Raw genomic sequence first — 15,247 nt, forward strand, 5'->3', positions numbered from 1 at the left:
GGGGTTATCAGTGCAAGTTTGAGGATATATACAGTTGGAAAATGGACATCACCAAACTGGACTCCAGAAAGCTCTGTCTAGGATTTTATTAGACTGCTTTTTTCTCAATATACCTGTATTGGAAGATTGAGACAAAAAGGCACAAACTCACATTAAATAAACAAGGTAATCTAATCAATTCTACAAAGTGTAGTTTGTAAAAGAAGTAGCACTAGGAACCAACCAAAGTAAGTCAGGGAGTCCCAGCAGGGACTGTAAAAGGAGAACTTGGGAAGCTATACACATGCCCACGATACTGACCCTGTCCCAGACCTCTCTGCATGAGAAGGCCAGAGCCCAGCACCCCTCCTACAGAGGCACTGCTGCTTCTGTTGGGGCTGTGACCCTGGAATTCTAATGGAAGCAGCTGGTCTGAAGTGGCATGGGACACACTCAGGTACTACCCCTGGAGCTGAGCCTTTATCATAAGTCCCTCTGAGTGCTAGTCAGTTTGGGGCCGGGGGGGGCGGGCGTTGACGAGGAAAGGGGGTACTTAAAAGAAGCCAACACTGTTGCCCAGCAGCAACACCATCCATGGGGATGGAACAGACCAGGGACATCCTTCTTTGTTTATATGGGCTGGAGTTCCAGATCCAGGCTGACCTTAGCTCATAATGGATGCTTTTCAACTGGGGCAACAGGTGGAGGTGGGAGGAGCCCTCGTTAGGGCTAAAGTGATATGTGTCGGTCTCAAGAACCAAAAGTAGGAGACTAACAGCTGCTGACCCTCAGACCACATAAACAACTGTCTGCCTAGAATGTTAGTTTGTCTGTTTCGAGATAACCCACATCTGGACTTCCCCTAGTTGATGAATGAAGAAGGGACATCTTTAAGTACAAATATAATTAATAGCTAATACAGAGCTTACAGGAAAACATTTATATTTTTCTCCAGTAGGAATGCCTCTTCTCCAACTTTCCAAGTCAGATAAATGCTACCAGCAGTTGAGATGCTACCCAGATGCATTATTAAAGACCCCTCAAGGTGAGGAGACTCACACAGAGGAAGGTGTCTGTAACAAGACATCTGGTTCCAAAGGGACCTCATGAAGGTCAGAGCTAACCATGCTGGGGGTCTGAGTCTGTCCACCCTTGCCCCAGGAGGGCCACAGGGAAGCGTCCATCAGGATGGCACAGGTGCAATCCTGTGAGACACTCCCTTATTGCACTTAGAAATGAGTAAGGCAAACAAACTGACAAAAACAGGATACATTCTCCCACCCACTTCTTGCTTCCCAAAGATTTGGTCTCTCATTAGCAGATGCACCCAGGCTAGCGTGGGCTGGGATCATGGCACACTTAGGCCAGCGTGCTTCACAAGGTTTGGGGACTGTCAGGTGACACTACAGCTCTCTCAGATTCTCCCACTAAGAGGCAAACTCAGGCTCTGCCAAGTTGTAGGAAGCTGTGAACACTGGGCAGCATCTATTCCCCTGGAGCCTGGACTTCCTCACCAGCCTACTTTGGTCGGGTTCTGTACTATGATCACTACTTGCTTTGGATTTTCCAGGACAGAACTCAACATGGGGGTAGGACGGGCTAAGTTCTTGATCCCCAAATTCCTTTCCGGCAACTGGAGACGAGGGAACATGTTCTGCTGGAAAAAGCTTTTTGCATGCTCATATTGTGCAGCATGAAAGATCAGGACTCTTGTGTCCTAACCAGCCTCAAAGACAGAGGACAGGGACCTAAGAAAGCACAGAGAAAAGAGGATTATTGCTGAGTGGCAGCACCAGCCCCAAAGGGAAGAGGAGGAGCGGGGACGTACAGAGCTCCTCGGGGTCGGACAGTTGGCATCTAGGGGGCGACTCAATTCTAGGGGCCACATTCTAGGAGAATTCCCTCCAAGTGGAGAGTTGACTGGGGGTGATTTTGTAGGTTCTGCAGAGAGATTCAGAGTGGGCAACAGGAGGGCCAAGAAGCCACAGGTGTTTCTAAGAACAGTAACTAGAGATTCAGTGATTGGGGCAGTTATTCATATTTGTTAAATTTTCTTAAATAGAGACTGGCTGGGCCTTGGGTACCTCCATAGTGCTAGAGCGCCCTAACGATGGGTTACTGGGAGCAGAAGTCAGAGCTGCAAAACCACATTGCTACTTTGTGGAAGGGGGGGGGGGGGGGGGGGAAAACACTGTATCTTTAGCTCATCCCCTCTCCCCACATGAGCACTCAAAATTGCAAAGATCTGCCCAGGAAGCAAAATACCTCAGTTTATCCAAGGTTGAGAACAAATGAACTTAAATCATTTAAATCACCACATCACAAAAGGCAGCTATTTGAAAGACTGAAAATGTCACTTGGAAATAAAGGCCGGGGGCACACACAGAAATGGGTCAGAACACAATGGAGAGAGACGGAGGAGCTGTAAATACAGCAGCCTACACGCCACGTATCAGAGGAGCAGGCTCCTGCACACGCGGGCTCTGTAACATCAGACGGTCTATTTGTTCACAATATTAAAGGGCATCTAGAATTAGCTACAGTAAGGGATCGAAAGTTGCCTGAAGAATGGGCACAGAACGGCTGCGTCCGAAGATGGCCTGTCACTTGGGAGGATGGAGCTGCTGGGCCTTCCTGTTGACCACTGTCTTGCAAAACTGGAAGAAAAATAAAAGTATTAAGGAAGCAAGAGGAGAAAACAGAAACACTGTAAATCATCCTGAAAAGGAGGAGGGATGCCAGTGGGTGGGTGGGGAAGGGAGTGGGGAGGGCACTGAGGCCCGAGCAGTGATTGAGAAGCTGGCATCACAGCAGTCCACCTAATTCCACCCTCCTGTCCCCCAGAAGCTGCTTTAGGAACATGGGGCAGGGAGAGTAAGCAGGGCCTGGCATCACTGCTGGTGAGACCCTGGCCCTCCTTACCCTCTTAGTGTTAAGAGGCCAGTTTTTATTTGCGAAAATGATTTTCTCTTTGAGCCTAATTGGGAGCAGAGCCAGGTTTTTCATTCAATGATTAGACTGCTGTGAGCTGCTGGAATCCCATGACTCGGGTGGTGTACAGGGCCCTGGGAAACCAGCACTGAGAGCTAATGGAAGGAAGAGGCTTGGGGCAGAGTGACAGCATGAAACAAGGGGCCCCCACTCTGGCCCTGTGACCTGGGCAGAAACACCCTCCCAGCATCTGAAAGATGCCACCTCTGATGAGGGCAGCTTAGTGTGGGATCGGGGGTATAAAGAGGAAGGAAATGAAAAACCAGACACAACAGCGGGTTCTAACAAAAGCTGTCTGGCCAGCAAGTTTTCCAAGGGGGAAGGGCAGGTAATGGCAGCTTTTGGGAGCTAGGAACTGGCGCTGGCATGGGAGGGCCAGGAGGGCCCAGCATGACAGCTGCAACTTGAGATGGATCAAGGTGCCGAGGGGAAGAGTGATTAGCAGCAGATGAACTTCCCTGCTATGTCCACCACCCTCCCTGTCCATGTCTCTATCTGGGTGGTTCTTTGGAAAACGTCCCTGAAATGTCCCAATAGCCATAATCTCTTCTAGAGGAAGCAGAGAGCTGTTGAGCATGGCAACCATCATGACTAGAGGGAAGGAGGAATAGGTTTTCTGACTCCATAGTGAGCTGCTGAGGCCTCGAAACCCAAACTGATTTTAGCGTCTGTGACACGCACAGTGGGAAATGTGGCACGCACAGTGAGAAATGTGGCGCGCACAGTGAGAAATGTGGCACGCGCAGTGAGAAATGTGGTACGTACAGTGCAGAGGGGGAAGGGTGGCTTTAGTCATCTGCTGTCATTCCTTTCACTGGGTCCTTTTGTCTCATCTGGAAAAGAAAAAGCAGGAAAAATGGAAGGCTCCTGCTGCTGATGGAACTCCCGCCTTCTCAGTCCTGCCCATCAGTGGGGTGGGTCATATTTTGTGTACAAAGCAAGACACTGAAGGACAGAATTCTATGTATGGACTTGAAGCCATACATTTCCAGTCTGTCACTGGCCTCACTATCCATGATTTCTAGTTCTCTTCCTTGTGTCACGGTGTTTGAAGCACTTTTTTTTTTTGGTAGACAGGTGTGTGTGTGTGAGGGTCTTCCTATGTTTACCACGCTGGTCTTGGACTCCTGGCCTCATGCAATCCTCTGCCTCAACCTCCCAAAGTGCTGGGATTACAGCACAGGTGTGAGCCACACTTTGCCCCTCTCTGTTTCATTCACTTATTCATTCAACAAATACTTACGAAACATCTTTTTGTGTGTGTGTGTGAGGAGTCTTGCTCTGTTGCCCAGTCTGGAGTGCAGTGGCGCAATGTTGGCTCACTACAACCTCTGCCTCCCAGATTCAAGCGATTCTCCTACCTCAGCCTCCCGAGTAGCTGGGATTACAGGTGTGCCCCACCACGCCCAGCTAATTTTTGTATTTTTGGTGGAGACGGGGTTTCACCATGTTGGCCAGGCTGATCTTGAACTCCTGACCTCAAGTGATCCGCCTGCCTCAGCCTCCCAAAGTGCTTGGATTACAGGCGTGAGCCACCGCATGCAGCCTCAGTGAGGCATCTCTTTAGTGCAAGGAACTTCCAGAGCTGGGGATCTTTAGCTGTGAACTAAACAGATCAGTTCTCTCCTCAAGGAGCTCATATTCTGGGGCAGGGTGGGCAGAGAACAAACATTCATCTATCAGCTGGGACTATGGGCTCCTCGGATAGAGACCGACCGTGGGTAAGTGCTATTTTAGGTAGTTACGGAAGCCTGTAAGCGAGGTTTGAGACGAAACCTGAAAGAAAAGAGGGAGAAAATCCCGTGGTTCTCCAGGAGAGGAGCGCTCCTCGCAGAGGAACAGAACTTCCCTTTCCTGACCTGTTTAAAGGTGGGCACAATGTGGTGTCAGAACTAGGCACAAGGATGCAGAGGTGGAAAGTGCAGGGGCAGGTCTCAGATCCACAGACGTGCGAGGCTGCTGGAAAACGGGATGGGGGCTTCTCTGGAAGCACCGAGTGGTCCCTGTCACTGGCACCTTCCAGGCAGAAGCAGACATCACTTACTGGGGATGCTGTAGACGTGATCTCCCTAAAATAAGTTCTGACGTGAAAACTCTATCCTATGTGAAGAATGTCAGTAACATAAGTATTTCTTCACTATCCATTAGTTTTCTGCTCAACTTTTGTTCTTTATAATGTTCAACAAATTTTGAGCACCTAAGAGCACAGCCCCTAGAATCAAACTCCCTGGACTATATTCTGTTTGGTTTGAGACAGGGTCTGGCTCTGTTGCCCAGGATGGAGTGCAGTGGCGCAATCACGGCTCATGACAGCCTCGACCCCCCTGGCTCAAGTGATCCTCCTGCCTCAGCATCCCAAGAAGCTGGGACTATAGGCATGTGCCACCATGCTCGGCTGATTTTTTTTTTTTTTTTTGAGACACAGTCTCATTCTGTTGCCAGGCTGGAGAGCAGTGGTGTGATCTCAGCTCACCACAATCTCTGCCTCCCGGGTTCAAGCGATTCCCCTGCCTCAGCCTCCCCAGCAGCTGGGACTATAGGCACACACCACCACGCCCGGCTAATTTTTTTTTTGTATTTTAGTAGAGACGGGGTTTCACCATGTTGGTCAGGATGATCTCAATCTCCTGACCTCGTCATCCGCCTGCCTCGGCCTCCCAAAGTGCTGGGATTACAGGCATGAGCCACTGCGCCCGGCTGCCTGGCTGATTTTTAATTTTTATTTTTTTGGTGTGTGTGAGGACAGGGTCTCATTGTGTTGCCCAGGCTGGTCTCGAAACCCTGGGCGTAAGTATTCCTCCTGCCTCGGCCTCCCAAAGTGCTGGGATTACAGGTGTGAGCCACTGCGCCTGGCCTGGATTGTATTCTGACTCTATCACTAATTGTAAGTTACTGCACTGCTCTCTAAGCCTCAGTTTTTTTCTTTTTCTTTTTCTTTTTTTTTGAGACGGAGTCTTGCTCTGTCGCCCAGGCTGGAGTGCAGTGGTGTGATCTTGGCTCACTGCAAGCTCCGCCTCCTGGATTCACGCCATTCTCCTGCCTCAGCCTCCCAAAGTAGCTGGGACTATAGGCGCCCACCACCACGCCTGGCTAACTTTTTGTATTTTTAGTAGAGACGGGGTTTCACCATGTTAGCCAGGATGGTCTTGATCTCCTGACCTTGTGATATGCCAACCTCGGCCTCCCAAAGTGCTGGGATTACAGGCGTGAGCCCCTACGCCCGGTCTTTTTTTTTTTTTTTTTTGGAGACAGGGTCTTACTGTGTCACTCGGGCTGGAGTGCAGTGATGGGATCACCATGCCAGGCTAATTTTTGTATTTTTTGTAGAGATGGAGTTTCACCATGTTGCCCACGCTAGTCTCACACTCCTGGACTCGAGCAGTCCGCCCACCTCAGCCTCCCAAAGTGCTCGGATTACAGGTTTGAGCCACTGTGTCTGGCCTAAGCCCCAATTTCCATAATAATAAAATAGAGATAAAAGTACATGGGGTTGTGATGAAGATTAAGATCTTCAGGCCGGGCGCGGTGGCTCAAGCCTGTAATCCCAGCACTTTGGGAGGCCGAGACGGGCGGATCACGAGGTCAGGAGATCGAGACCATCCTGGCTAACACGGTGAAACCCCGTCTCTACTAAAAAATACGAAAAACTAGCCGGGCGAGGTGGCGGGCGCCTGTAGTCCCAGCTACTCGGGAGGCTGAGGCAGGAGAATGGCGTAAACCCGGGAGGCGGAGCTTGCAGTGAGCCGAGATCGCGCCACTGCACTCCAGCCTGGGTGACAGAGGCAGACTCCATCTGAAAAAAAAAAAAAAAAAAGATCTTCGGCTGATTGCAGTCAGGAGTTCAAGACCAGCCTGGTTAGCGTGGTGAAACCTCGTCTCTACTAAAAATACAAAAAAAATTATCTGGGCATTGTGGCAGGCGCCTGTAATCCCAGCTACTTGGGAGGCTGAGGCAGGAGAATCGTTTGAACCCGGGAGGCGGAGGTTGCAGTGAGCTGAGATTGCACCATTGCACTCCAGCCTGGGCGACAGGGTGAGACTCCATCTCAAAAAAGAACAAAACAAAAATTTCAGGTCCTTAGCATAGCACACTGCTTGACGTGGAGTATGCATTCAGTATTTGGGACCTATTGTAGAGATAAAAAATTATTTGAGATGCTGTTCCAAATGTTATTTATGTTATATAATAAAACATTATTATTATTGTTATTTTTGAGACAGTCTCGCTCTGTTGCCCAGGCTGGAGTGCAGTAGTGTGATCTCAGCTCACTGCAACCTCTGCCTCCTGGGTTCAAGTGATTCTCCTGCCTCAGCCTCCCGAGTAGCTGGGATTACAGGCGAGCGCCACCACGCCTGGCTAATTTTTATATTTTTAGTAGAGACGGGGTTTCACCATGTTGGTCAGGCTGGTCTCGAATGTCTAACCTTGTGATCCGCCTGCCTCGGCCTCCCAAAGTGCTGGGATTACAAATGTGAGCCACCGCGCCCGGCCAATAAAAAATTATTTGAGACCCTGTTTCAAATGTTATTTATGTTACTCTTTTGTTCCAGACACTGTCCTGTAGCAAAGGAGATGTTGTATAGAAGCTCTGAAGAACCTGGAATTTTAAGCCATAGCCCACTTCAGAATTGTGTTCTAGTCACTGAAAGTTTAATACTGCCACATTTTGTGGAGATTCTATCTCTGGCAGTAGTTCTCCACTGGAAAATATATATATTTTTTGAGACAGGATCTCACTCTGTCGCTCTGTCACCCAGGATAGAGTGCAGTGGTGTGATCTCAGCTCACTGCACCCCCCACCTCCCAGGTTCAAGCGATTCTCCTGCCTCAGCCTCCCAAGTAGCTGGGATTACAGGCATGCGCTACCACGCCTGGCTAATTTTCTATTTTTAGTAGAGACGGGGTTTCTCCATGTTGGCCAGGCTGGTCTTGAACTCCCAACCTCAGGTGATCCGTCTGCCTTGGCCTCCCAAAGTGCTGGGATTACAGGTGTGAGCCACCACACATGGCCAGCTTGTCATATTTTTAAAAGACAACCCTGTGCTATTAGATTGGAATTAGATGCATTTGTGTGAACATGATATATGATGCAGATATGGAAATAACTATAGATGTACAAGTCCCCTAGCTCTATCCTATGAGAAGCTCTGGCTGGGAGCTGCACTACCCCAGTGGAAATAGGCACACCCAGCACCCAGATCCCATTTCCAAACACCCCTCTCCACTATACGGAAGCCGGGCTCCTGGAAGATGTGGCCAGTTACAGAGCTGGGTCATGAAAAAACGAGACAAACCCAGAATCCCTTGTGCTTCAAGGGGACAGCAGTAACCTCACTGGTAACTGGACGGAAAGACACAGAACAGGATGAAAAGAACACAGTCTGTGACGTTTGGCTTCAGATACACCAGTGGGTCTAATTGTGCAGAAACATCAACACATCCACATTGAAAGACGTTCTACAAAACTGTACTATTGTTTTGAAAGATGTTACCATTGGCAAAAACTGGGTAAAGGGTACGTAGATCTTTCCACATTATTTTTTATAACTGCAAGTGAATCTCAATCATTTCAAAATAAAAGGTTTGGTGCAGAAATGAAGCTGGCTAGGTGTGTTGGCCCACGCCTACAATCCCAACACTCTGGGAGGCTGAGGTGGAAGCATCACTTGTGGCTGGGAGTTTGAGACCAGCCTGGACAACATAGCAAGATCCTGTCTCTACAAAAATTTTAAAAATTTAAAAAATGAGGTAGGCGTGGTGGCCTGCACCTGTAGTCCCAGCTACCTGGGAGGCTGAGGTGGGTGTATCACTTGAATCCAAGCATTTCAGGCTGCCATACTCCAGCCTAGGCAACACTGTGAGACCCTGTCTTATTCTGTCACCCAGGCTGGAGTGCAACGGCGTGATCTTGGCTCACTACAATTTCCGCCTCCTGGGTTCAAGCGATTCTCCTGTCTCAGCCTCCTGAGAAGCTAAGATTACAGGAGCCTGCCACCACACCTGGCTGATTTTTGTATTTTTAGCAGAGACGGGGTTTCTCCATGTTGGCCAGGCTGGTCTTGAATTCCTGACCTCAGGTATCAGCCCGCCTCGGCCTCCCAAAGTGCTGGAATTACAGGCTTGAGCCGCCATGCCCAGCCTAAACTGTATTTAAAAAGCAAACAGGGCCAGGAATAGTGGCTCATGATGGTAATCCCAGCACTTTGGGAAACCAAGGTGGGAGGATCATTTGAGACCAGTAATTCAAGATCAGCCTGAGCAACATATTGAGATCTTGTCTCTATGAAAATAAAAAAATCAGGTGGAGTGGTGGGCACCTGAAGTCCTAGCTACTTAGGAGCTTAACGTGGGAGGATCACTTGAGCCCAGAAGTTGAAGGCTGCAGTGAGCTATGATCACAGCACTACACTCTAGCCTAGGCCACAGAGCGAGACTATCTCTCTGTTTTTTTCTTTTTTTTAAAAAAAAAAAAAAGAAAACAAAGCTATTCCCATAATTGGGGATGTTGGCTGATGTTCCAGATGGTCTGCCATCACTGCTAGGAGGTTGGAGGGAATTAAGACTCCATGAGGGGCTGGGTGCGGTGGCTCACACCTGTCATCCCAGCATTTTGGGAGGCTGAGGCAGGCAGATCACCTGAGGTTAGGAGTTCAAGACCGTCCTGGCCAACATGGTGAAACTTCGTCTCTAGTAAAAATACAAAAATTAGCCAGGCGTGGTGGCGCGCACCTGTAATCCCAGCTACTCGGGAGGCTGAGGCAGGAGAATCCCTTGAACCTGGGATGTGGAGCTTGCAGTGAGCTGAGACTGCACCACTACACTCCAGCGTGGGTGACAAAGCAAGACTCCGTCTCAAAAACAAAAAGAGACTCCATGAGGGCAGTGTCATCCTTCACATACAGGGATCCTGCAGCCTCTGCAGCTCCTATGAAAGTTTTAGAGGCTGGGCGCAGTGGCTCACACCTGTAATCCTAACACTTCGGAAGGCCGAGGCAGGTGGACTGCCTGAGCTCAGGAGTTCGAGACCAGTCTGGGCACCACGGTGAAACCCGTCTCTACTAAAATACAAAAAATTAGCCAGGCGTGGCAGCGTGTGCCTGTAATCCTAGCTACTTGGGAGGCTGAGGCAGGAGAATTGCTAGCACCTGGGAGGTGGAGGTTGCAGTGAGCCGAGATTGTGCCAGTGCACTCCAGCCTGGTGCCACTCCACTCCAGCCTGGGCAACAGACCGAGGTTCTGTCTCAAAAAAAAAAAAAAAAAAGGAAGTTTTAGGTTCTTGGCTGGGCACGATGGCTCACACCTGTAATCCTAGCACCTTGGGAGGCTGAGACGGGCGGAGCACCTGAGCTCAGGAGTTCGAGACCAGCCCAGGCAACATGGTGAAACCCTGTCTCTACTAAAAATACAAAAATTAGCCGGGCGTGGTGGCGTGCACTTGTAGTCCCAGCTACTCGGGAGGCTGTGGCATGAGAATTGCCTGAACCAGGGAGGCAGAGGCTGCAGTAAGCAAGATCGCACCACTGCACTCCAGCCTGGGTGACAGAGCGAGACTCTGTTTCAAAAGAAAAAAAAAACAAGTTTTCTTAAAAATTTTTAAGTGAATTCTCTTTTCTGAGTCTCATTATCTAAAGAGTTAATGGCCGGCCGGGCGCGGTGGCTCAAGCCTGTAATCCCAGCACTTTGGGAGGCCGAGACGGGCGGATCACGAGGTCAGGAGATCGAGACCATCCTGGCTAACACGGTGAAATCCCGTCTCTACTAAAAAATACAAAAAACTAGCCGGGCGAGGTGGCGGCGCCTGTAGTCCCAGCTACTCGGGAGGCTGAGGCAGGAGAATGGCGTGAACCCGGGAGGCGGAGCTTGCAGTGAGCTGAGATCCGGCCACTGCACTCCAGCCTGGGTGACAGAGCGAGACTCCGTCTCAAAAAAAAAAAAAAAAAAAAAAGAGTTAATGGCCAAGGGCCCAAGAGGTTCTTGTTCAGTGAATTATAAAATGTCCTTAATTTCTGTGAGCCACAGTTTCTTTATCTATAAAATGAAACTAATACCTGTGTATAGGTTGCCATGAAAATTGGGTGATGTAATACATGTGAACCTCTTAGCATACATGATAGGCACACAGGAAGTCCTCAATACATGTTAGCCTCTATTACTAATACATTTTTATTACTACCATATTTGGGAGACAGTGAGTTCCCCATTACAGGCAGTAATCACGCATAGGCTGGTGGGGAAGCTGCAGAGAGGACTCAAGCACGGAACATATCATTGGACCAAATGACCTTTAAGATACCTCCTTCCAGTTTTCAGAATATGGGCCTCTGAAGAGAGCAAGAGCTTGGGAAAGGGAGAAAAAAGGCAAGGTGGGGAGAAAGAGAGAGAGACAGAAACTGCTTTCCTACAGGCACATTAGTTCCAGAAATTTTTTCTTTTTAGGGCAAAGAACTAATCTCTTGATCCCTTGCTTCCCAAATCTTTAAGCCTCATTCAAGAATGGTGGGTCCACCACACAGGGACTAGAGTTACAGCAGTGGTGGCTGTGGCCTTACAGTGACCCTTCATCACTCACAAACAGAATCTGCCTGCACTAGACGACTGTGTATTGCCGTAAAGACTAACAGTCATAATTCCTATTGCAAATGTGCAGTTAATCATGGCCCACGGAAGACAGGCATCTATCTCTATTCCTCCCCCAAACCCTATGACATGACAGTAAAGGAATTTAAAAAGATAAAAACTATGAAGGCAACAAGAACAGAGGACACCACAGCAGGTAAGAGCCAGTTAACAACCTTCTGGGAGATAGAAAAAGGACAGAAGAGTCAGTAGCTAATTTGCAGAGCAGCAGAAGCTTAACTTAAATGCCTGGAGAATGGGAAGCCGAGAAGGCGCTGCAGGTTCTGCAAAGGCTCAGGTACGGAAGCACCAGGTCCCGCTGCAGGTGGGAATACCAGGTGTGGCTGAAAACTGGTGACTTGTTTGAAAGTCCACATGGAGAATGGTTAGGACCTGGTGTTCTCTTCTCCTGCTCTGGAAGTCAAGCAACCACTCTGCTTCCCTTCACAGCAAAAGCCAGGAGGTTCAGTCTCAAGCACTGAGAGAACCCTGACGTCAGGACCCCAGGTGCTGCTAGCGGGAAGGCGGGCAACAGGCAGAATATGAGGGGATTAAAGTTAAAGCCAACCAATGGCACAATGAGCCCACTGAGACCCTTCCCCAGTGTGGCCTCCAGAATGCCGGCTGCCTGCCTGTCTCCCCCAGCAAGAGAACGGGGGAGCCCTCTCTAGGGAAAGTGAGAAGCCTCCATGAAAAAAAGACTCCAAGTCCTGAGCTAGAGGTTCCCCCGCCCACTGTAACTACCGAGTACCCTGAGGTAGAGGTTCCCCCGCCCACTGTGACTACCGAGTGCGCTGAGATAGAGGTTCCCCCACCCACTGTGACTACCGAGTACCCTGAGATAGAGGTTCCCCCACCCACTGTGACTACCGAGTACCCTGATGTAGAGGTTCCCTCACTGTACCGAATGCCCTGATGTAGAGGTTCCCCCCACTGTAACTACAGAGTACACTGAGGCAGAGGTTCCCCCGCCCACTGTAACTACCCAGTACCCTGCAGTGAAGCCCACCCACTGATTTGAGGAAAGCCCCTCACATGAAACAGAATCCAACACTGCTGCTTCAGAAAAGGAAGAGAAAGGAGAAAAGATGTATTAATAAAGAACACAGAGGCCGGGCGCGGTGGCTCAAGCCTGTAATCCCAGCACTTTGGGAGGCCGAGACGGGCGGATCACGAGGTCAGGAGATCGAGACCATCCTGGCTAACACGGTGAAACCCCGTCTCTACTAAAAAATACAAAAAAATACAAGAACTAGCCGTGGGAGGTGGCGGCGCCTGTGGTCCCAGCTACTCGGGAGGCTGAGGCAGGAGAATGGCGTGAACCCGGGAGGCGGAGCTTGCAGTGAGCTGAGATCCGGCCACCGCACTCCAGCCTGGGCGACAGAGCCAGACTCAGTCTCAAAAAAAAAAAATAAAGAACACAGAATAAATGCTTAAAAAAAAATAAAGGAAAGAGAGAAGTTAACATTGGAAAAAAATCTCCCAGAAAGCAGGCCGGGTGCAGTGGCTCACGGCTGTAATCCCAGCACTTTGGGAGGCCGAGGTGGATGGTTCACCTAAGCGGGGGTGTTCAAGACCAGCCTGGCCAACATAGCAAAACCCTATCTCTACTAAAAAGGCAAAAATCAGCTGGGTATGGTGGTGCATGCCTGTAGTCCTAGCTACTTGGGAGGCTGAGGCTGGAGAATCACTTGAACCTGGGAGGCAGAGGTTGCAGTGAGTTGATACCATGCCACTGCATTCCAGCCTGGGCGACAGAGTCAGACTCTGTCTCAAAAACAAAAAACAAACAAACAAAAACAACTCCCAGAAAGCAGACTAAAAAGGAGAGAAAAAACAGAAAAAATTGGGAAGTCAATTCACAGGGTCCAATGTCTGGCTAATAAAAATTCTAGACAGCAAACAAAACAGGAAAGAAAATTATTACATAAATAATACAAAAACATTTTCCAGAACTGAAGAGATCTTTTGATTTAAAGAGGCCACCAAGGCCAAGCGCCATGGCTCACACCTTTAACCCCAGCAGTTTGGGAGGCTGAGGCCGGCGGATCACCTGAACTCAGGAGTTTGAGACCAGCTTGGCCAACATGGTAAAAACCCCGTCTCTACTAAAAACACAAATATTAGCTGGGTGTGGTGGTGTGCGCCTGTAATCCCAGCTACTCGGGAGGCTGAGGCAGAAGAATCACTCGCACCCGGGAGGCAGAGGTTGCAGTGAGCCAAGATTGTGCCACTGCACTCCAGCCTGGGCGACAGAGCACGACTCCGTCTCAAAAAATAAAAACAAAATAAATAAAGAGCCCGCCAAGTCAGAGCAAAATGAATGAACGGAGCAACCCTACCACATTATTATGCAGTGCATATCACACACCAGCCAAGCAGACCATCCATGTAAAGACTCAACCCTAAGGATATAGATCATTGTCCTTCAACATACTGGGGGGCCAAGGGTTAGTTCCAGGAGCCCCACATATACCAAAATCTGTGTGTACTCAAGTCCCCCGATTAAGTGCGGAATCAGCGCATGAAAAGTTGGCCTTCTGCGTATGTGGGCTTCACATTCCATGAACACTATATTTTTGATCTGTATTTGGTTTACAATAATCCACCTATAGGCCGGGCGCGGTGGCTCAAGCCTGTAATCCCAGCACTTTGGGAGGCCGAGACGGGTGGATCACGAGGTCAGGAGATCGAGACCATCCTGGCTAACACGGTGAAACCCCGTCTCTACTGAAAAATACAAAAAAAACTAGCCGGGCGAGGCGGCGGGCGCCTGTAGTCCCAGCTACTCGGGAGGCTGAGGCAGGAGAATGGCGTAAACCCGGGAGGCGGAGCTTGCAGTGAGCTGAGATCCGGCCACTGCACTCCTGCCTGGGTTGACAGAGCGAGACTCCGTCTCAAAAAAAAAAAAAAAAAAAACAATAATCCACCTATAAGTGGACCTGCGCAGTTCAAAGCCATGTTGTTTCAGGGTCAAATGTACACATAAAAACTAAGCTAGCAAAAAGAAGGGAGGCAATTATTAATTTGTTTTTAGAAAACAAAAAATTGTACACAAAGGGAATTAAAATCAGAGTAGACTACAGGGCTCACTGGGAAAAAGAATGACATCATCATAATGTAAACACCAGGTAATGAATTAGCCAAATATGGCGATAGTGAAGGATGGAGAGGGGGCGTGTGTGAATGGTGGGCGGGTAAGAGAGCGAAATCTTCCATAGGAAGAAGCAACAGTTAACATCTAAAGTGAAGAAATTCAGAACCAAGAGCAAGCTGGGCACAGTGGCTCACACCTGTAATCCCAACACTTTGGGAGGCCAAGATGGGAGGATCGCTTAAGCCCAGGAGTTCAAGACCGGCGTGGGCAACAAAGTGAGACCACGTCTCTACAAAAAATTTTTTAAAATTAGGCAGCGTCGGCCGGGCGCGGTGGCTCACGCCTGTAATCCCAGCACTTTGGGAGGCCGAGGCGGGCGGATCACAAGGTCAGGAGATCGAGACCACGGTGAAACCTCGTCTCTACTAAAAATACAAAAAATTAGCCGGGCGCGGTTGTGGGCGCCTGTAGTCCCAGCTACTCGGGAGGCTGAGGCAGGAGAATGGCGGGAACCCGGGAGGCGGAGCTTGCAGTGAGCTGAGATCCGGCCACTGCACTCCAGC

The 15,247-nt window shown here is 49.4% G+C and overlaps 1 protein-coding gene across 2 annotated transcripts in view; it reads right to left on the reverse strand.

Annotated features, from left to right (window-relative positions):
• Nucleotides 1-72: 72 nt before the first annotated feature.
• Nucleotides 73-15,247, reverse strand: part of PITPNA (phosphatidylinositol transfer protein alpha) — a 44,603-nt gene continuing 29,428 nt past the window's right edge. For both annotated transcript variants that reach the window (XM_025361006.1, XM_025361005.1), the window contains exons 11-12: nt 3,736-3,803; nt 73-2,636 (exon numbers count right to left, since the gene is read on the reverse strand). In XM_025361006.1, coding sequence (XP_025216791.1) covers nt 3,759-3,803 — 45 coding nt within the window. In that variant the 3' untranslated portion in view covers nt 73-2,636; nt 3,736-3,758. The remainder of the gene's footprint in view (nt 2,637-3,735; nt 3,804-15,247) is intronic.

The sequence above is a fragment of the Theropithecus gelada genome, chromosome 16, assembly GCF_003255815.1.
Source record: "Theropithecus gelada isolate Dixy chromosome 16, Tgel_1.0, whole genome shotgun sequence".
Lineage (NCBI taxonomy): Eukaryota > Metazoa > Chordata > Mammalia > Primates > Cercopithecidae > Theropithecus > Theropithecus gelada.